At 58.9% G+C, this 21,157-nt stretch overlaps 2 protein-coding genes across 2 annotated transcripts in view; one reads left to right on the forward strand and one right to left on the reverse strand.

Annotated features, from left to right (window-relative positions):
• Positions 1-596: 596 nt before the first annotated feature.
• Positions 597-7,918, forward strand: STARD5 (StAR related lipid transfer domain containing 5). Its single transcript, XM_081124383.1, has 7 exons — positions 597-787; positions 1,347-1,396; positions 1,737-1,869; positions 3,134-3,251; positions 3,839-3,932; positions 4,621-4,752; positions 4,931-7,918. The coding sequence occupies exons 1-7, from the start codon at positions 689-691 to the stop codon at positions 4,980-4,982; spliced, it is 678 nt and encodes a 225-aa protein (XP_080980509.1). The 5' UTR covers positions 597-688; the 3' UTR covers positions 4,983-7,918.
• The window catches only part of IL16 (interleukin 16), a 38,769-nt gene continuing 22,885 nt past the window's right edge, over positions 5,274-21,157 (reverse strand). Inside the window, exons 13-19 of the mRNA XM_081124550.1 lie at positions 11,818-11,968; positions 10,020-11,079; positions 8,782-8,941; positions 6,746-6,847; positions 6,141-6,399; positions 5,796-5,918; positions 5,274-5,693 (exon numbers count right to left, since the gene is read on the reverse strand). Coding sequence (XP_080980676.1) covers positions 5,500-5,693; positions 5,796-5,918; positions 6,141-6,399; positions 6,746-6,847; positions 8,782-8,941; positions 10,020-11,079; positions 11,818-11,968 — 2,049 coding nt within the window. The 3' untranslated portion in view covers positions 5,274-5,499. The remainder of the gene's footprint in view (positions 5,694-5,795; positions 5,919-6,140; positions 6,400-6,745; positions 6,848-8,781; positions 8,942-10,019; positions 11,080-11,817; positions 11,969-21,157) is intronic.

Raw genomic sequence — 21,157 nt, forward strand, 5'->3', positions numbered from 1 at the left:
AACCACACAAGTACGTTGCAATTGTAACTCTGCTCTTAGAAGGCTAAGTAAATGTATACCCTCACCCGCCTGCACGGAAACTGTTTCTGGTGCCCAGGCGGGCAGTGGGCACACCGCTAGCGCCGCCCATCAGGCGGGTGTGGAAGTGCCCCTGGGTCTGGCCGCGGCCCCCACCTAGGAGGCAGGTGCTGCGTCCTTGGTCGCCCACCTCGACCGAGTTTTCTACAGAGGATGGCTCCCGTCGGGTGCATTCTTTCGTTTGCTCCAAACGTCTTCCTGATTTGTAGGAACACTTTGTACGTTAAGAAAAGTTACTTTTAGTTAAACTATTCTCTGATTTTTCTCTCAGATCATTACCTGACTTTTTAGGATATTTTTGATGTGCTTCATGTTTTAAAATGCGGTTATTTATTGTTTTTTTCTTTGACGGCCCCTCCCGGCCCTCGCGGGGTCCCCCACCCCTGGGCCCCTCCCGGAGTCCTACGGGCGGAGCCGGCTCTGGGGTGATGCGTCCGCGGGGCCAGTGCTGCCAATCTCAGCGCGGGGCGGGGCCGGCCCGAGGGCCTGGGCCAATCGGGGGCCGAGAGCGGGGCTGGGGGCGGGGCTCCCGCTCTGCCTGGGCCCCGGCGTTCCGGCCTCGCCGGAGCGTTCCTCCCGCGACCCCGACCCTCCCGCACCCTTGGGCGCGATGGACCCGGCGCAGGCGGCGCAGAGGGGCGAGGCGGTGGCGGAGAAGGTGCTGCAGTACCGGCGGGACGAGTCAGGCTGGAAGATCTGCCGGGAAGGCGTGAGTGGGGAGCTGGGCCCGGAGGGCGGTGGGGCCCCGCTCCCCGGGCTGGGGTCCCCTAAGCCCCAGGCTCCGCCCCGCTGCGCTGGATTGAGGAGATGCGGGGATTGCGGGGGGGGAGGGTTCGGTCCCTAAAAAAACACAGCAATGAAAACTGGGCCACTGTCCTTGCAACTTAAAAATCACAACTTAAAAGTCGCTGCCACTTTCCTCGATTAAGTGTCCAGGGTGCCCGCCTGGAACTGCCCATCAGGGTGTGAGCCCCCCTTTGCGAGCCCAAGAGGGTGTCATGGGGAGTTTTCTTACTTGACACCTCTGATTTTTAACAAGTGGACCTCAGCTGCTCCAGGAAATAAAACGGTGGCTTTTAAGGTGGTTTTAAAACCACTCAGAGCTCTTCGGGTCAGCCAGCTAAGACCTTTCTCTGCCTCGCTCACCTTGGAGAATCGCATTTCCCAGGCTCTGAGTTCCTTCCTGTAGAACAGGGGGCCGGCCCGGGCTATCCATGTCCCAGGGCCCTTCTTGCTCTAAAACCCTACAATTCTTTGCCTTTCGACAGAACGGAGTCACAGTTTCCTGGAGGCCGTCCGTGGAGTTTCCAGGGAACATGTAAGTGCTCTCCCTGGTCAAGGCCGGCCGGCCGCCACACACCTCCTGGTGGCCCTGGGCCTTTCCTCCCCAGAGACTCCAGCCCACTCAGCACCCTGCCGTCGGCTCACCACTTCTCTTCCAGAAAAACCTCTGCTTCTAAGTCACTTCCAGCAAGCTGTGTCCTTGACAGAGTTTGCCGTCCGTTGCTGGAGGCCTGAGGGGCGGGGGCTGCACAGCTCTGGCCCCTTCTGGGCAAGGCCGTCCCCCCAGCAGGGATGGGCACAGGCCTGCCGGGCGGCCCCAGGGTAGACAAGTCCGACTGAGGATGTCCTGGGTCTGATCCCTCTTTGTGCTGCAGGTACCGGGGAGAAGGCATTGTGGACGGAACGGCAAAGGCCGTGTGGGAGCTGGTGAAGCCGCTGCCCGGGAGCCTTCGAGAGAAGTGGGACCAGAACGTGGCCAGTTTTGAGATCGTCCAGAGCATCACCGACGTGAGTTCCTCCAGACGCGGTCAGCCCCGCACAGCAGCCCAGCCCTGGCCCCTCTGGAGGGCGTTTGTGACACCTTCTAGCAAGGGGGGTGCCTGCCGAGGCCTGGTGCCCGGCCAGCAGACTGTGGGCGCCTGCAGCAGAGACGTCCAGCCCGGGTCCAGGTGCAGGCAGGGAAGGGTGACCCCGAGAAGAGGGGGAGGGGCCCGGAGCAGAGCTGAGAGCTGTGCAAGGTGACCTGGCTCCGGGGTAGGAAGAAGGGCCTGGACTTGACCCTGCGGCCCGAGTTTGAACCATGCCCTTCGATGGGGTCAAGGGTCAGGATTCCCTACCAGCGTCGGGCTCTGTCGGGTGGCAGCTCCTAGGTGACAGTTTCTCTGCTGGTGAAACGTGCGTCACACAGGGACGCAACGCTGGCGAGAACTTTCTGGAACGTTCCATCTCGCTGTTCAGTGGTGGCCACCAGCCCTGTGTGGCCAGAGCATCTGAAAGGTGCCTGCTTTGAGGAGGAGGGTTGTTGGTCTTCATTTCCATAGCTGCCGATGTAAATTTAAGTAGCCACGTGGACCGACGGGAACCGTGTTCCACAGGGAGGCCGAGGCGGTCCTGTCCCGGACCCTGTAGGGGTCAGAACCCACCTCGTTTTGATGACAGAACTTAAGGGGGGAGAAGTCACAGCCAAAACCAGTAAGAAAGTTCCTTGGGGAAATGCCTGCGAACCCATCTGATTTGAATGGTGTCTTCATTTTGAAGTCTTTGATCTCGGCACCCTCTTGGGTGTTTACGCAGATGGAACGAAACAGGATATCGCAATTTTATTTTTACTTTTTATTGATTGCAGAGAAAGGAAAGGAGAGGGAGAGGGAGAGAAACATCAGTGATGAGAGTCATTGATCGGCTGCCTCCTGCACGCCCCCTGCTGGGGATCGAGGAGCCTGCAGCCGGGGCATGAGCCCTGACCGGGAATCGAACTGCAGCCCCCTGGCTCCTAGGCCGATGCTCAACCGCTGAGCCACGCCGGCCGGGCTGGGCATCACTCTTAGACGCACCTAAGGAGCACAGAGTGTTATTACCAGCATCCGCTTCAGCCAATCCTCCCGTCAGAAATGCTACATTGTTTCTCACCTGGAGCTCGGATTTCGATTCCAAGTAGCCTACAGAATGTTACCATCACCCTGCCTCATGCTGAAGAAATCTAGGCTGAGGGGTGGTTGTAATTCGTTGAAACAATGATGTTGAGCAGCTGGGCTCCCCTTGGCTTTGGCAGACCCTGTGCGTAACCAGGACCGCCACCCCCTCGGCCGCCATGAAGCTCATTTCTCCCAGGGACTTTGTGGACCTGGTGCTGGTCAAGACGTACGAGGATGGGACCATCAGCTCCAATGGTGAGTGACGGCCGGCCAGGTGCCGCAGGCCTCCCGGGGACACTGGGCTCTTCTGCTCTGCACCCAATTCCATAAGGAAGCCACCCACCTGGGCCCCTTTCTCTGTGCAACTCGCCCTGTCAGGTCGGGGGACTCTGTGCCACGTGGTCGGAGGTGGGACGGTCCATGGGCTTGTCATTTCGCTTTTAAGTCACGGTTGTTTGCTGAGGCTTGTGTTGCGCCCACGTTTGAGGGTTGGTTTAGCTTCACAGAACCTTGGGGGCAGTGGCTCCCTGAGCCCACAGGGGACCTGCCTGCCTCCAAACCCCCGGTCACACCCCACCCCGCGGCTGGCTGAGAATAGAGAGGGTGCCTCCTCCTCCTGCCCCCAGGTGGCACATTCTGGAGGGCCCTCTTCTCTGCTTTTCTTGCTGGGTTGGGGAATCTGTGTGTGAAGGGACATTGGGGTGGGGGCAGCAGGGCACAGGGTCCCCTTGCTGTTTCCCCAGGCTCCAGGTGGTGGGGTGTGGCACTGTGGGTACTGGGGGGCATGTCAGCACCTCACTGACTGAAGTTTTGGCTCACCAACCACTTGCTCTGTCTTCCAGCTGCCAACCTGGAGCATCCGTTGTGCCCCCCGAAACCGGGTTTTGTGAGAGGACTGAACCATCCCTGTGGCTGCTTCTGCGAGCCTGTGCCGGGGTGAGGATAGTCCCTCGGGCTGAGTGACAGGCCAGGAGGGGATAGTGGCTCCCGAGTGGAGTTCTCAGTGGGCACAGGGATTGCAGAGCCTCGTAGCTCTCAGGGTTCCCGACGGCTTTTGTCCATGTGGATTATATCCATCAACCTTTACTACGTTTGAAATTAAAAATGGGAAATTTTAAGCATATTTTTTAAATAACAAATTTATTAGATAGTTACAAATGTATTTATGAAAAATAACTATTTCTGAAATGGAAGGAGTGGCATTGTTTTACATTTTGCCAGTCTCCTCAGTGTCCGGCGTGAGAAAAAGGAGCTCCTACCTGGGTTACGCTCTGTGCTGTGAGACCGCCTGTCACTCGGCCTGGGCGGGAGGTGGGGCTGCCCCCTGCTTGCCCAGCATGACCCTGGACATCTGCCCCAAGAGCACAGTCTCCACCCTGCGCACAGCAGGTGCACAGGGACCCCGTCACTGTCCTGGCCACCGCTCCCGGGCTAGCTGCTCGGCCCAGCATGACCCTGGACATCTGCCCCAAGGGCACAGTCTCCACCCTGCGCACAGCAGGTGCCGAGGGACCCCGTCACTGTCCTGGCCACCGCTCCCGGGCTAGCTGCTCGCTCCTGGCCCGTCCCACGCTCGGCCTGTTCCTCTGCAGACCCACAGCCCGGCTCTTCTGTTGCCTCACAGGGAGCCCAGCAAGACCAAGGTGGTCACCTTCTTCCAGACGGACCTGAGTGGCCTCCTCCCGCAGAGTGTGGTGGATGCCTTCTTCCCCCGCAGCATGGCCGGGTTCTGCGCCAACCTTCAGGAAGCAGTGAGGTCAGAGCTGCTCCGCCTGTGTGTCACCTGCCGCCCCGCTGGCTTACGTGCTCCCCTGCTGGCCCCGCCTGGCCTAGGGGCCCCTCTGCAGCCACAGCAGCTCTGCACGTTTTGTGCGATAGACTATATTTTCCAAAAACAGCTCAGTAATACCTCCCTTCCTTTCCCCCCTGGACAGGCGTGTGCCAGCTCCGACTGAGGACACGGAGGCTGCGGTGCCATCCCAGTGACAAGGCGCACGGGCCGCCCAGCTCTGGCACTGCCGGGACACGCGCCCTTGCACCCAGCACTCTCCCCAGGCCCCAGGGAGAGGCCCTGCGAGCGTCAGCCGCCAGCGGTGGGAGTGATGTCCTGCGGACACGTGGCCCAGCTGGTGCCCGGTGGGGTGGGACTGAGTTGACCCTCTGAGCCCTGCCATGCTGCCGATCCTGACAGACAAGTGGGGCTGTGTGGGGTGGATCGTCTCATGGTTACAACACTGAGAAAGTCTGCAAAGCAGGACACGGATTTCTCATCAGGTTGCAATACACCCTCTACTTTATTTACGGCACCGCGGTGGTGGCGTTGGGCTCTCGGTACATCGTCTCTAGTCTGTGTCAGCCACCCGCTGCGACTCTGTCCTCCCTTTGGGACAGCCCTCTTGCTGGATGCTGTCCCAAAAGATCTGAACCTGGGCAGTAGCCCTGGGGGGAGTTCGCAGTGACCCTGAGAATCTGTGTGCTGTTGGCTCTGGCGTCTGAGCTCTGCCTACGGGTTTCCAGCCGCTGTGGTCCCCTGGGACTGCGGGCTCTTCCTCCTGACGAGAACAGCGACCGGTCCGTCAGGCAGCGCCTTGATGATGCTCCAGGCTTCGAACCGCGTGAGGCCCTGCAGGGCCGTGCCGGCCACGTGCAGGATTTCATCTCCTGGCTGGACTGTGTCAGTCTGTCCCGGGGCTGCCCCTGGGGGCGGGAGAAGGAGACAGTGTGTTCAGGTGACGGAACAGGGAAAGGTACCTCCTTGTGCCACTGGGGAGCAAAGACAGAGCCAGATGCACAGCACACCTTTGAAAATCCGGTTGACGGTGAGAGGCTTGTCCCCTTGCAGGGAGCCCCTCCCTCCTTCCAGGCTGAAGCCCAGCCCTGCAGAGGTTTTCTCAAGCGTCAGCGTGCAGACGGCGGCCTCTGCTGCTGAGGAAGACACAGGCGTTAGAGATGCTCTCCTCCCGTGGCCTCGGCGAGCCTGGGAGAGCTGCCTGCTGACCCTGAGCGTGGCTGGGCCGACATGCACCTCGGGCAGCACGCGGGGCCGGACACAAGTGACTGAGCGGCCCCAGCAGGACTGGCCCCATGGGGCGGAGGGTGACGTGGCCCCCGAGGCTCCCACCACACCGAGCTGGCAGAGCTTACCCAAGTCTATGGAGACGTCACTGGCCACCGAGGCTGAGGCTGCAGAGTCCGTGGAGGAGTTCAGGTCGGGCGTGGCCTCCGGCGCCAGCTTCCTGGTGACGATCACGGCTTGCCGGGCGTCCCGAGCTTGGCGAAGGATGGCCAGCGCTTCGCTGTGGGTGGCCCCTTTGAGAGATTTGCCGTTGATGGAGAGAACCTCGTTGCCCTTCTGAATAGTCCCTTCCTGGGAGGCCAGTCCGTTGGGAAATACTCTGTGAACCTAAGAAAACCAAAGGAGTTCGGGACTCAGAAATCACCTGCGTCAGATGGAGATTCTTGCTGGAGGGTTCTTAGGCCAAAGAAAGTGAAACTGACAGTGTCCTGAATACAGGCCAGCATCCCCTCCTCCACTCAGAGCAGAGGCCACTGGTGGTAGTGGACAGAGTGGCCCCAAGTGATGGGGGGAAGACGGGGTCACATGAGTGACGGTGACTGCTCCTGCAAAGGGTGGGTGCTGCCCTGGGCACCCGCCTGCAGCCCGGCACCACACGCTCCTCCCGTCCCCAGCTCAGAGCCCCTTTCTGGCCAGTGGCCTCCGTCCCAGGGCCCTGTCGCTGGCCACTCACCGTGATCACTTTGCTCTCCAGATCCGAGCCCCCTGCCAGGCTGAAGCCGAGGCCAGCACCCTCCTCCTTGTGCAGGACGGTGACCTGGGTGCTGTCCAGTTGCTGCAGGAGGAAATAAACAGTGAAAAGCGTTTCCATGCAGCAGTGAGAATAGTTTAACAGCTGTTAACTCGGGCTGATTCGGTCTCAGACCCAGCTCGTCTGCCCTGGTCACATCGCCTCCCCTCCCCGGTGCCATCGCCCACTGAGGGAGGACTGTGCTTTCTGGAGTCGTGGGGCACTTAGAAGAAAAGTGCCACCGGATAGGTCTCTTCCTCTCAGCCCCCAGCCTCACCCACAAGCCTATGACCAGGAGTGGGTGCCACTAAGTCAGCTGGGGACCCCCCCATGTTGGGTCACGCAGCTCTGCCATTTCAGTGTGGGACTTGGGGTCGGCAAAGCTGGCGTCAGAGCTGTTCTGTGGAAGCTGCTGTCCCTTCTCACCCCAGCCGAGTTCCCACCTCGGAACACATGTGGGTGTGCACACACACACACCTGCTCACACACACACCTGCTCACACACACACCTGCTCACACACACACACACCTGCTCACACACAACCTGCTCACACACACACACACCTGCTCACACACACACCTGCTCACACACACACACACACCTGCTCTCACACACACCTGCTCTCACACACACCTGCTCACACACACACCTGCTCACACACACACATCTGCTCACACACACACACACCTCACACACACACACCTGCTCACACACACACACACCTGCTCACACACACACCTGCTCACACACACACACACCTGCTCACACACACACCTGCTCACACACACACACGAGCCCACCCAGGCTCACCTCACATACTAGCCTGCCTGTGGCCCCTCCCGGAGCCAGGAGCCAGGAGCCAGGACAGCCCCCTACAGTGTTCTCGGTCCGGGGTCTCACATGGGGATCACTTAAATGAGCAGGATGGACAGAGGTGACAGGAGTGGAGACCCAGCGAGCACAGCAGCTCAGAAGGACCCGCCTACGTAGGAAGGCAGACCTGTGCTACCAGAGTGTCCCGTTCCAGAAAGGTTTTGATCCAGGTTTCATGATGTTTAGGGTACAATAATCTTTAGAGAGCACCTTGTAGACCAAATAAAATGTACCTGCAGGTCCACGTGGCTCTCGGCCACCAGTTTGTGCCGGGTGCTAGGGGAGCCCCTCGCATCCCATCCCAGGGTCACCTGCTCCGACACCTGCGTGCCCCTGGCTCTGACCTCACTGCCCACCTCTGCCCAGCACTGGCCCACACCTCCCACCTTCTACCCAAGTGCAGCTCACTTGCCCGTGAGAGGCCCTGGTCTAGCTGGAGGCAGATGCTGCCCAGCAGCAGCCTGGCGGGGGAGGTCTTTGTCGTTCACACACTTCGTTATCTCAGCTGAGAGCGCCCTGGGAACAGTGGAGGTGGGTTCCTGGCTCACCCAGGCTCTTGACCTGAGAGTACAGCTTTTCCTCATCTGGACGCTTCCCCGGCCCACGCAGACCCAGGCAGCCCAGCAGGGCCCGCGGCCTGCTCCTCTGGGCTCTGCCGTCCCACTTCCTCTCGCGCACCTTATGGGAAGTGGGCTTTCGCAATGACTGCGTGTGGGGCCCGGCAAGCCCTGGGACCCAGCACCGCTCCTTGTGCAGGGGAGTCCCGGGTCTCACCCGGGACTAAAAGGCCACAGCGCCCTGGAGACGCAAGCAGGCAGCCGCTGTGGGACAGGAAGGGGCACTGCGGCCTAGAGCCTCGCCCTTTCTCACTGATAAAATAGGGAACAGAAAATAAGCCCGTGGTTGGAAGCGTTTCATCTCAACGCTCCTTCCCCACGGACGGTCTCACTGTGGCCCAGGGGCCCTGTCCCTGCACCACGGGCAGGCCCTCCCCTGGGCTGGTCTTTGCCCTGAGGGCTCCTCCAGCTGCTTCCCCTGTGGCCTAATGAGGTGATTGTGCGGCTCTTACCGAGGCCTACGTCTCGCGTTTATACAAGAAACCCACCTTTAATGTTGCTTCATCCAGAACCTTCACCTCCTCAATGAGCGTCTTCAATTCCTCCGAGCTCAGCAGAGAGATGACCGACTGGCCGGACGCCGGGGCACAGTCGTCGGCATCCGCAGGCTCGCCGTGACCCTCCGAGTATTCTCTCAGCTCCGAAAGGCTGTCAGGGAGAAGCAGCACCAGATAGGAGTCCTACCATTACTGAGAGCAGCGTCCCTGCATAGTTTGTCCACGTGTGGCGCCGAGCACTCCTGTCACGTGTTGCAGCAAGTCTGTGGGCGGTCCCGACACCCTCCCCACAACACTGGGAATTGGGGTTCAGGGAAGGCAGATAGCCTGTCTGTGGCCCCCTGCGGTGAACTGTCGAGATCGTGGTCTGACTGACTGCAGGGTCCTCCGCAGCCCACCCAGCCACACCCAGCGACAGTCTCGCACCACGGCACAGTCAGGGCCCAGCCTTTGCACTGAGCCGGCTGTTGAGGCCGATGCTCCCCTCCCAGGTGCTGTTAGGACCCAACACTACAGAGGCCAGCAACTGGCTCTCTTTCTGGTGCACTCACTTTGGTATCTAGCTGTTTTTGTGTGTGAAACTACAGTTTTGGTAGTAGGGGGTCACTCCCTTTGATTGGGGGGAAGGGCCCCCCAGCACTTCCAACAGGAAAGCAGCTTCTCAGCCAGAAAGAGCCAAGCGCTGGTTTGCTGGGTGCTCCCTGTCAGGCCGGCGGACGGCCGTGTCCCTCCAGGGCCTGCCCTGCCCTGCCCCCACTCAGGCTGTCTGCAGAGGCTGGAACCAGTGGGGGGTGAAGGGTCTCAGATGTTTCTCAGCGCAGTTGAGTAAGGGAAACGGGCAGGTGTCACCACTTCCTCATCTGAACCGGAGAGGAAGCAGGTGAGTCCACAAGGAACCTGCTTGTGGCCAGTAAGTGCTGGAGCTGGGGCTGCGACCCAGACGCGTAAGTCCCCGTGCAAGGGGGACAAACCCCAAGGGGTCATCTCGGGCGCAGTGTGGTCGCCTGAGCAGTGGTGGTTCAGACAGACGTGCATTCGTGGGGGGGCAGCCCAGAGCCTCACCTAGACCCAGTGCTGGGAAATTCACCCTCGGCAGGAAGCTGAGCTCACACGCGTGCACATATATACACGCTCACACATGCACACACATGAGCACGTGAACACGTGGGCACACGGGCAAGGCGAGGTGGGATGACCCCGTCCTGAAGGAGGGTGGGCGCGAGCCTTACTTGAGCGAGAACCCTGTGTCGGCACTGCTGGCAGCCAGGTCTTGGCTGGGCCAGGACCCTGCAGGCGCCCCTTCCTCGGGGCTGCCGGGGGTCTGGCCGCAGGAGAGTGAGGAGGGGAGGCACAGCAGGGACTTCATGACAGCTGAGGACACGTGGCTGCTGATGGAGTAGAGCTTGCAGGTTCTGTCGTCCAGCAGCTGGGCATCGCAAGACTGGGTCCTGGTCAGGGGGAAGCTGCGTGCCCGCTGGCTTGGCATCTTGACCACTGTGCCTGGTGGTTCCGCAGTCTGTGTGGACAGCAGCCTCAGGAGAGGGTCAGGGGTCAGGGCTTTCTCACTGGGCAGCCGCCCTGGGGGAGGGGCCCCTGACGCACCCAGGTCGCTGGCCTCCGTGGCTGCGTGGGGACCAGGGAGCTGCTCTTGCTGTGGGTGTGGCTGCTCAACGGTGGAGGGAGCCCCTCGCCCCAAGAGGCCAGGGACCCATCCTTCTTGTTTCTCAGGAGGCTTCGTGGCCTCTGCCGAGGAGCTGGGGGGCTGCAGGCTCAGCCTCTGGGCCCCTCTGTCAGGCAGCTGAGAGGAGCCAAAGGTCTCAAAGGAGCTGATTCTCTGCTGGATGGAGCTGGAGGCCCGTGCATGTGGCCCCAGGAGCTCCCTGGGGGCTGGCGTGGGCTTCGTGGAGGAGGCTGTGGGCAGTTGCTTGGGGTCTGGGCCTCGATGCCTCAACCCTTTCAAGCTCTGGCGAAACCAGGCTGGCTTGGGGGCCACGGGAGGCCCCTTCTTCACGATGCTGTTCTCTGCTGACTTGTAAACTTTGGGAGCACCATTGCTGGTGTCCAGCTTTGTGGGGGTCCCTTCCGGGTGGCCCTGATGTCCGTCTTCAGCGAGGCTGACCTGGGGCTGGAGTGGTGTGTGGCTGTGGTTCTCGCTCATGATGGGGCTGAACAGGCTCTTGATACAGTCAGAGATTCTGACCCAGGGGTCCTCGGCCGTGCCGTCAGGGCCGCAGTCCACCCGCGCCTGCCTCTTCAGCGCTGGGTGTTTCACTGGAGACGGCTCAGTCCCTGGGGAGCAGAGACAAGGCCGAGGGTTTGCATTACATCCGATGGGGAGCTTTCTTCCTAAGTTCTGTTTTCAAAGCTGAAGGATTGTAGAGGAGGGTAGTGGAACTGGGGGACCCCTGGTAGGGGGAGGAACCACCCAGGGTGGCAGGACCAGAGTGGACGTTAACCTCAGCATCCTCGTGTTCTGGAGCTGAGCACATGGGGCCCGCCGGGCAGCACGTCAGAGTGGAGGGTGCGGGGCCATGCTCGTGCCTCGGCACAGTCAGGGCAAGACCCCTGTGTGCTCGGGGTCACGGTCATTCTCCTTCCCCCTCTCCCTCCACCTCCCTAAAGGCCAAACCACTGTGTTGCTTATTCTAAGGCACCGAGTCTTCAACTGTTGCCAGCGGGACCAGGTGCTCCCCTCGCGCAGGTGGTGACGCACACAGTCCACACTCTTCGATGGGCCTCCCAGACGTGGAAACCCTGAGCGTCCCCCTGGGCCCTGGTGCCACAGCGGCAGGGTGGGTGTGTCCTGAGGGCTCTGTCCTGTTCACTGCACGGCCGGCCTGCCTCCCCTCGGCGGCAGAGCGTCACCCTGCAGACAGGAGGTCCCCCTCGACAGCACCCACCGTCCTGGTGCCTAGCTCACCGAGCCCCTGACTCCAAGGGCCCCGGTTCCGCTCGGGTCAGACGCGCGTCCTACCTTCCCCCGAAACCTTGTGCATCAGGCCCCCCCGAAGGGCTGAGGGACCCTACCTGGGCTGCCTCCGCTCCGTCCCGGCTCGGCCGCTCTGGGGGACACCGTCTGCAGGCCGACTGCAGGTCCTGGGCAGCAGGCAAGGGCAGGGGGGACTCTCGCTGCCGTGACTTCCTGCGGGGGCAGCGGGGGCAGCGGCCCTCCGGCTTCCTGTGGTGTAAACAGGAAGTGAGGCTGTGTCAAAACGTCACCTTCAGCGGGAGAAGCGAAGGCAGGGACTTTGCTTGGGCCTGGAGGGCGACGTGGAGGGCCCCAGGGACAGCGCCCCGGAGGAGAGGCTCCTTAGCGCTGCGGCATCGCTGGCGTGCTCACTGTCACCGTCACCTCCTCTCACACATGTGATCGTCCTAAATGGGGTCTTTGGTTATATGGGGATGTTTGCTTGTTCTTACAGAAAAGAAAGGTATTGTTTTTAAATTAGAAAAAACCGCCGTGTTTTAATACAAGATTGCCATGTGTGAGAATGCAACCAGATTGGTCTTAAAACAAACATCACGCCCGGTGGCGTGGCTCAGAGGTTGAGCGTCGACCCAGGATCCAGGAGGTCAGGGTTCGATTCCCGGTCGGGGCACAGGCCCGGGTGCAGGCCCCTCGATCCCCAGCAGGGGGCGAGCAGGAGGCAGCCGGTCAGTGACTCTCATCATGGATGTTTCTCTCTCTCCCCCTCTCCCTTCCTCTCTCTGAAAGCAATAAAAGATATATTTTTTTAAAAAAACAAAAAAAAATCGCAGTGACAGAAATGATAGTTGATGAATTACACCCTTGAGGAGCCTGCAGCCAGGTTCATTGGACATAAACACACAACTTCCACACAATCGTGTGCAGGTTGTACAAGCAAAGGAATGGAAGCCGCGCTGCATGGGAAGGTGGGCACGTCCCTGCGTGTGCGCACGTGTGCACTTAATCGTTAAACAGATTTCTGGCACGTGAGGAAGGTGACGGGTGGTGTATGTGAGTCAGGGCCTGATTCGGTTAAGCTCTGTGTTCTTAACTTACTGCTAAACCCTCATTTCGTTTATGGTTTCACAAAAGCTTTTGTGTAAGAAATAACATTTTTGAAATCCACGACGTGGCCCGTTCTCTCCACCCCGCACGCAAACACGTGACCTGAGGCTGCCATGCTTCCTGTTTGTTTGCTGCAGTTCCTTTTCAGGGCCGCTGAAGGTGACGGCACCTAGGCTGTCCGCAGGTTTTGCGACAGGTGTTGGCTCTTCCAGAGGGAAATAAAGCACAAAGTCTTTTGAGTTCTGACCTGTTGCCATAGTGCTCAGGCAAATAATTTTATAGTCGGTCATTGTTCAGGTTTCGGGCTAAGCATAGTGGGGCATCTAATCCCAGTAAGGGTCTTAGTATTGTGGAGTCAGGGCCTCTAAAGCTCCTTTTGTGGGGTTTTTTAGATACAGCCTTTAATTTCATGACTGAAAGTCCTTTAATAGGTTTGATGCCGGATTGTATAGATTCGGGTGAATGGTGTGAACGAGATTCCGGGCACGAAATTTTGTATAGGCTAACAGGAAGCGTCATTGAGTTTTCGAGTGTGTGGCAGAGGGCGCTTGACAGGGCTCAGGTGTCGGCATACGATGCTTTTCTAGTTTTGGTCACTGGAGCTGCCCAGTGATACCTGCTTTGGACAGACCCCGTCTTCCAGACGCCTTGCCCGTTGGCTGGGCCGTGAATCACGGAGCCAGAACGGAATATCGCGGCTTTCAAAACTGCACGTACACACATGCGGAGAAATGCTCCTCATAGCTGGTTAATGCCACAGTTCCTATTCTTAGACCTAACTGGCTCCAGGTAGAAAAGGTTACCTTTTTTAAAAAAAAATACTGTGATTATCGGGGGTGGCTCCTAGGTAGCTTCATAATGTCAGTTACTGGTGCTCTGTGTGGGGGGGTGGCAAGTCCATCTGGTGTAGACAGAACGAACCACTGTTAATTATACCTCGAAAGGATAATGTTTGTTAGGTGTAGCGCTGTTGTGTTTCATAGGGCACCTTAGCCATGTTGTACTCGGAACCAGCCATGGGATTTCTACATATGCTTTTGCTGGTCATACGTGGAGGCCATAGAGGGGTACTTTTAAATATATATATATGTGTATGTAATTTTTTTATTGGCTTCAGAGAAGAAGGGAGAGAGAGAGAAACATCAATGATGAGTCATTGATCAGCTGCCTCCTGCACACACCCCCCAGCTGGGGTTCGAGCCCACATCCTGGGCATGTGCCCTGACTGGGAATTGAACCTCAATCTCCTGGATCCTAGGTCAATGCTCAACCACTGAGCCCCACCGGCTGGGCCATACGGAGGTACTTTTACTTTTATAAAGGCCATTAGCTTGGTAAGAACAGGGAAGTCTTCCAGACAGGGGCAGGTGCTGAACTTGGGCGAGTAGAAAGTTTAAGGAGCCTGGAAGGTTTTAGATGCAGGTCAGGGAAGGGACGTGTGGAGCTGGTCCCAGGACTGTGTAAAACGGGAGTCAGTCCTTCTGCTCCCCCTCCGCAGCGAGCGGTGATGATGCTCCGAATTAGTGGTGATTTAAATGGGATGGAAAATAGAATTCATTCTGTGGTGGTAAATGTCATAAGTAGGAAAACTTGTTACCCAATATTTTTTATGTTAAGGAATCTGCTCCTGAAGATGAAATTCCCCAGCGGTGAGCGTTCATGGGAGAAGCCACATTGTTAACCCCGAGAATACCGGGTGTGGAAAAGGGTCTCGAGAAGCTGAGCTGTCAGGAGGCAGGAACTGAGGGAGGGGAGGAGAGCGTTAGTGGTGCAGTTGGATGCTCAGGGTGAATGTGGAGGGCAGAGTGTGTATGTACAACGTCCACTAGAAACGTAACAGGCACTAAAAGAACTTTATGTGGAAACGGGCACATTCTCAGTGTGCAACACTAACCACAGGTAACGAGGCTCGTGGGATAGTTAGAAATACTGGTATTTTTTCTTGAACTTACTGGGGTGACAGTGGTTCCCTAAACCATACACGTTTCAAGTGAACAAATAAAAATTTCAACCACCCACGGCATCTGGGCCATTTACACCATGAAAACTCTCTTTCAGTCCAATTTTCATAATTTTAGGTTCATTATGTTCTGCAATTATCCACAAGAAAATGGGCCCCAAGGTGGTGAGTACTGAGAGTGGTGTCATCTGTCTCTCTGCCACCTGTTCTCCCTTATCTCCCACTCGCTCCTCTCTCTCATTACGACTCTTCTCAGACTCCCTCTCTCCTCTGAGTCTCTCCCTCTCTGAGTCTGTCTCTCCCTCTCTCCTCTCTAAGTCTCTCCCTCTCTCCTCTGAGTCTCTCCCTCTCTTCTCTGAGTCTCTCTCTCTCTTCTCTGAGTCTCTCTCTCACTCTCCTCTCTAAGTCTCTCCCTCTCCTCTGAGTCTCTCTCTTCTCTAAGTCTCCCTCTCTTCTCTGAGTCTCTCCCTATTCTGAGTCTCTCCCTCTCTTCTCTGAGTCTCTCTCTCTTCTCTGAGTCTCTCCCTATTCTGAGTCTCTCCCTCTCTTCTCTGAGTCTCTCTCTCCTCTGAGTCTTTCTCTCCCTCTCTCCTCTGAGTCTCTCCCTCTCCTCTCTGAGTCTCTCTCTCTTCTCTAAGTCTCTCCCTCCCTCTCCTCTCTGAGTCTCTCTCTCTTCTCGGAGTCTCTCCCTCTCTACTCTGGGTCTCTCTCTCTTCTCTAAATCTCTCTCTCCCTTTTGAGTCTCTCTCTCTCCCTCTCTCCTCTGAGTCTCTCCCTCTTCTCTAAGTGTCTCTCTCCCTCTCTTCTCTGAGTCTCTCCCTCTCTTCTCTGAGTCTCTCTCTTCTCTGAGTCTCTCTCTCTTCTCTGAGTCTCTCTCTTCTCTGAGTCTCTCCCTCACCTCTCTGAGTCTCTCTCTTCTCTGAGTCTCTCCCTCTCTCCTCTGAGTCTTTCTCTCCCTCTCTTCTATGAGTCTCTCTCTTCTCTGAGTCTCTCTCTCCCTCTCTCCTCTGAGTCTTTCTCTCCCTCTCTCCTAAGTCTCTCCCTCTCTTCTCTGACTCTCTCTCTCCTCTGAGTCTCTCTCTCTCCTGAGTCTCTCCCTCTCCTCTCTGAGTCTCTCTCTTCTCTAGTCTCTCTCTCCCTCTCTCCTCTGATTCTCTCCTTCTCTCCTCTGACTCTCTCTTCTCTAAGTGTCATTTTCCCTCTCTTCTCTGAGTCTCTCTCTTCTCTAAGTCTCTCTCTCTCCCTCTCTCCTCTGAATCTCTCTCTCTCCTCTCTCTCCCTCTCTTCTCTGAGTCTCTCGCACCCTCTCTCCTCTGAGTCTCTCCCTCTCCTCTCTAAGTCTCTCCCTCTCTTTTCTGAGTCTCTCTCTCCTCTGAGTCTCTCCCTCTCTACTCTGGGTCTCTCTCTCTCCCTCTCTCCTCTGAGGGCCGCACGCCCCGCCCTTACTGGAGATTCTTAGGAAAGAGAAACACTCAAAGTAGGCCACGTCAGTGAAGAGAGGGAGACACTCAACGGAGGCAGGCGGAGACCCAGAGGAGATAGGGAGACACTCAACGGAGGCAGGCAGAGACCCAGAATAGAGAGGGAGAGACTCAGAGAAGAGAGGGAGACCGTGAACGGAGGCAGGAGGAGACCCAGAGAAGAGACGGAGACACTCAACGGAGGCAGGGAGAGACCCAGAGAAGAGAGGGAGACACTCAACGGAGGCAGGGAGAGACCCAGAGAAGAGAAGAAGACACTCAACGGAGGCAGGCGGAGACCCAGAGAAGAGAGGGAGACACTCAACGGAGGCAGGCAGAGACCCAGAGAAGAGAGGGAGACACTCAACGGAGGCAGGCGGAGACCCAGAGAAGAGAGGGAGACACTCAACGGAGGCAGGGAGAGACCCAGAGAAGAGAAGGAGACACTCAACGGAGGCAGGGAGAGACTCAGAGAAGAGAGGGACACTGTCAAGGGAAGCAGGCGGAGACCCAGAGAAGAGAGGGAGACACTCAACGGAGGCAGGCGGAGACCCAGAGAAGAGAGGGAGACACTCAACGGAGGCAGGCGGAGACCAAGAGAAGAGAGGGAGACACTCAACGGAGGCAGGCGGAGACCCAGAGAAGACAGGGAGAGACCCAGAGCAGAGAGGGAGACACTCAACAGAGGCAGGCGGAGACCCAGAGAAGAGAGGAAGACTCTGAGAGGGAGACACTCAACGGAGGCAGGCGGAGACCCAGAGAAGAGAGGAAGACTCTGATAGGGAGACACTCAACGGAGGCAGGCGGAGACCCAGAGAAGAGAGGAAGACTCTGAGAGGGAGACACTCAACGGAGGCAGGCGGAGACCCAGAGAAGAGAGGAAGACTCTGAGAGGGAGACACTCAACAGAGGCAGGCGGAGACTCAGAGAAGAGAGGGACACTGTCAACGGAGGCAGGCGGAGACCCAGAGAAGAGAGGGAGACACTCAACGGAGGCAGGCGGAGACCAAGAGAAGAGAGGGAGACACTCAGAGAAGAGCGGGAGACACTCAACGGAGGCAGGCGGAGACCCAGAGAAGAGAGGGAGACCCTCAACAGAGGCAGGCGGAGACCCAGAGAAGAGAGGGAGACCCTCAACGGAGGCAGGCGGAGACCCAGAGAAGAGAGGGAGACACTCAACGGAGGCAGGCAGAGACCCAGAGAAGAGACGGACACACTCAACGGAGGCAGGCGGAGACCCAGAGAAGAGAGGGAGACCCTCAACGGAGGCAGGCGGAGACCCAGAGAAGAGCGGGAGACACTCAACGGAGGCAGGCGGAGACCCAGAGAAGAGAGGGACTGAGAGAGGGAGACACTCAATGGAGACAGGCGGAGACCCAGAGAAGAGAGGGAGACACTCAACGGAGGCAGGGGGAGACCCAGAGAAGAGCGGGAGACACTCAACGGAGGCAGGCGGAGACCCAGAGAAGAGAGGGACTGAGAGAGGGAGACACTCAATGGAGACAGGCGGAGACCCAGAGAAGAGAGGGAGACACTCAACGGAGGCAGGCGGAGACCCAGAGAAGAGAGGGACACTGTCAACGGAGGCAGGCGGAGACCCAGAGAAGAGAGGGAGACACTCAACGGAGGCAGGGAGAGACCCAGAGAGGAGAGGGAGACACTCAACGGAGGCAGGGAGAGACTCAGAGAAGAGGGGGAGACCGTGAACGGAGGCAGGTGGAGACCCAGAGAAGAGAGGGAGACACTCAACGGAGGCAGGCGGAGAGCCAGAGAAGAGAGGGAGACACTCAACGGAGGCAGGCGGAGACCCAGAGAAGAGAGGGAGACACTCAACGGAGGCAGGCGGAGACCCAGAGAAGAGAGGGAGACACTCAACGGAGGCAGGCGGAGACCCAGAGAAGAGAGGGAGAGACCCAGAGAAGAGAGGGAGACACTCAACGGAGGCAGGCGGAGACCCAGAGAAGAGAGGGGGAGACCCAGAGAAGAGAGGGAGAGACTCAGAGAAGAGAGGGAGACACTCAACGGAGGCAGGTGGAGACCCAGAGAAGAGAGGGAGAGACTCAGAGAAGAGAGGGAGACACTCAACGGAGGCAGGCGGAGACCCAGAGAAGAGAGGAAGACACTCAACGGAGGCAGGCAGAGACCCAGAGAAGAGCGGGAGACACTCAACGGAGGCAGGCGGAGACCCAGAATAGAGAGGGAGAGACTCAGAGAAGAGAGGGAGACCGTGAACGGAGGCAGGCGGGGACCAAAGAGAAGGAGACTCTGAGAGGGAGACACTCAACGGAGGCAGGCGGAGACCCAGAGAAGAGAGGGAGACACTCAACGGAGGCAGGCGGAGACCCAGAGAAGAGAGGGAGACACTCAACGGAGGCGGTCGGAGACCCAGAGAAGAGAGGGAGACACTCAACGGAGGCAGGCGGAGACCCAGAGAAGAGAGGGAGAGACCCAGAGCAGAGAGGGAGACACTCAACGGAGGCAGGCGGAGACCCAGAGAAGAGAGGGAGACACTCAACGGAGGCAGGCGGAGGCCCAGAGAAGAGAGGGAGACACTCAACGGAGGCAGGCGGAGGCCCAGAGAAGAGAGGGAGACACTCAACGGAGGCAGGCGGAGACCCAGAGAAGAGAGGGAGACACTCAACGGAGGCAGGCGGAGACCCAGAGAAGAGAGGGAGACACTCAACGGAGGCAGGCGGAGACCCAGAGAAGAGAGGGAGACACTCAACGGAGGCAGGCGGAGACCCAGAGAAGAGAGGGAGACCGTGAACGGAGGCAGGCGGGGACCAAAGAGAAGGAGACTCTGAGAAGGAGACACTCAACGGAGGCAGGCGGAGACCCAGAGAAGAGAGGGAGACTCTGAGAGGGAGACACTCAACGGAGGCAGGGAGAGACTCAGAGAAGAGAGGGAGACCGTGAACGGAGGCAGGTGGAGACCCAGAGAAGAGAGGGAGACACTCAACGGAGGCAGGCGGAGACCCAGAGAAGAGAGGGAGACACTCAACGGAGGCAGGCGGAGAGCCAGAGAAGAGAGGGAGACACTCAACGGAGGCAGGCGGAGACCCAGAGAAGAGAGGGAGACACTCAACGGAGGCAGGCGGAGACCCAGAGAAGAGAGGGAGAGACTCAGAGAAGAGAGGGAGAGACTCAGAGAAGAGAGGGAGACACTCAACGGAGGCAGGCAGAGACCCAGAGAAGAGAGGGAGACTCTGAGAGGGAGACACTCAACGGAGGCAGGCGGAGACCCAGAGAGGGAGACCCAGAGGAGATAGGGAGACAGTCAACGGAGGCAGGTGGAGACCCAGAGAAGAGAGGGTGAGACTCAACGGAGGCAGGCGGAGACCCAGAGCGTAGAGGGAGATGTTAAGGAAGAGTGTGAGGCATTAGGGAAGACGTTGGGTTCTAGAGATAGGGAAGGGAAGGGAAGGAGGTGAGATTCAGAAGGTTTTGGGGGAGTCTCAGAACATCAGGTGTTGTACTCATCTAGTTGCTACAGGACTGAATCTAGTCTGAATTTTTTTTTAAAGGGATTCTAAAGTATCTATGTCTCTTTATTTCAGAGGGAGGCATGGAGAGGGAGAGAGAGACTTCAGTGGTCAGAGTCGTGGGTCGGATGCCTCCTGTGCGCCCCCTGGTGGGGATCCGGCCGCCAGCAACCCAGGCAGGCACCCTGAGGGAGTCCAACCCAGTCTTCTGGATCATGGGTGATCCTCAGCGGCTGAGCCTCGCCGGCCGGGTCAGGGCTTTACTTTGCTGCCGTCGAAGGTGAACTCAGCACCACGCGAGCTCTTCCGGTGCCTCTGCTCCCCCTGCTCACTCCCACCAGCGGGCGCTCCCCACCCAGCACCCCGTCTTCACTCCCACCAGCGGGCGCTCCCCACCCAGCACCCCGTCTTCACTCCCACCAGAGGGCGCTCCCCACCCACACACCCCGTCTTCACTCCCACCAGCGGGCGCTCCCCACCCAGCACCCCGTCTTCACTCCCACCAGCGGGCGCTCCCCACCCAGCACCCCGTCTTCACTCCCACCAGCGGCCACTCCCCACCCAGCACCCCGTCTTCACTCCCACCAGAGGGTGCTCCCCACCCGCACACCCCGTCTTCACTCCCACCAGCGGGCGCTCCCCACCCAGCACCCCGTCTTCACTCCCACCTGAGGGCGCTCCCCACCCAGCACCCCGTCTTCACTCCCACCTGAGGGCGCTCCCCACTCAGGGCTCTGTGTTCACTCCCACCTGAGGGCGCTCCCCACCCAGCACCCCATGTTCACTCCCACCTGAGGGCGCTCCCCACCCAGGGCTCTGTGTTCACTCCCACCTGAGGGCGCTCCCCACCCAGGGCTCTGTGTCCACTCCCACCTGAGGGTGCTCCCCACCCAGTTCCCGGTGTTCACTCCCACCTGAGGGCGCTCCCCACCCAGGGCTCTGTGTTCACTCCCACCTGAGGGTGCTCCCCACCCAGTTCCCGGTGTTCACTCCCACCAGAGGGTGCTCCCCACCCAAGGCTCTGTGTTCACTCCCACCTGAGGGTGCTCCCCACCCAGTTCCCGGTGTTCACTCCCACCAGAGGGCGCTCCCCACCCAGGGCTCTGTGTTCACTCCCACCTGAGGGTGCTCCCCACCCAGTTCCCGGTGTTCACTCCCACCAGAGGGTGCTCCCCACCCAAGGCTCTGTGTTCACTCCCACCTGAGGGTGCTCCCCACCCAGTTCCCGGTGTTCACTCCCACCAGAGGGCGCTCCCCACCCAGGGCTCTGTGTTCACTCCCACCTGAGGGCGCTCCCCACCCAGGGCTCTGTGCTCACTCCCACCAGAGGGTACTCCCCACCTTGTTTCCGGTGTTCACTCCCACCTGAGGGCGCTCCCCACCCAGGGCTCTGTGTTCACTCCCACCTGAGGGTGCTCCCCACCCAGTTCCC

Source organism: Miniopterus schreibersii, assembly GCF_964146895.1.
Source record: "Miniopterus schreibersii genome assembly, chromosome: 22".
Taxonomy (NCBI): Eukaryota; Metazoa; Chordata; class Mammalia; order Chiroptera; family Miniopteridae; genus Miniopterus; species Miniopterus schreibersii.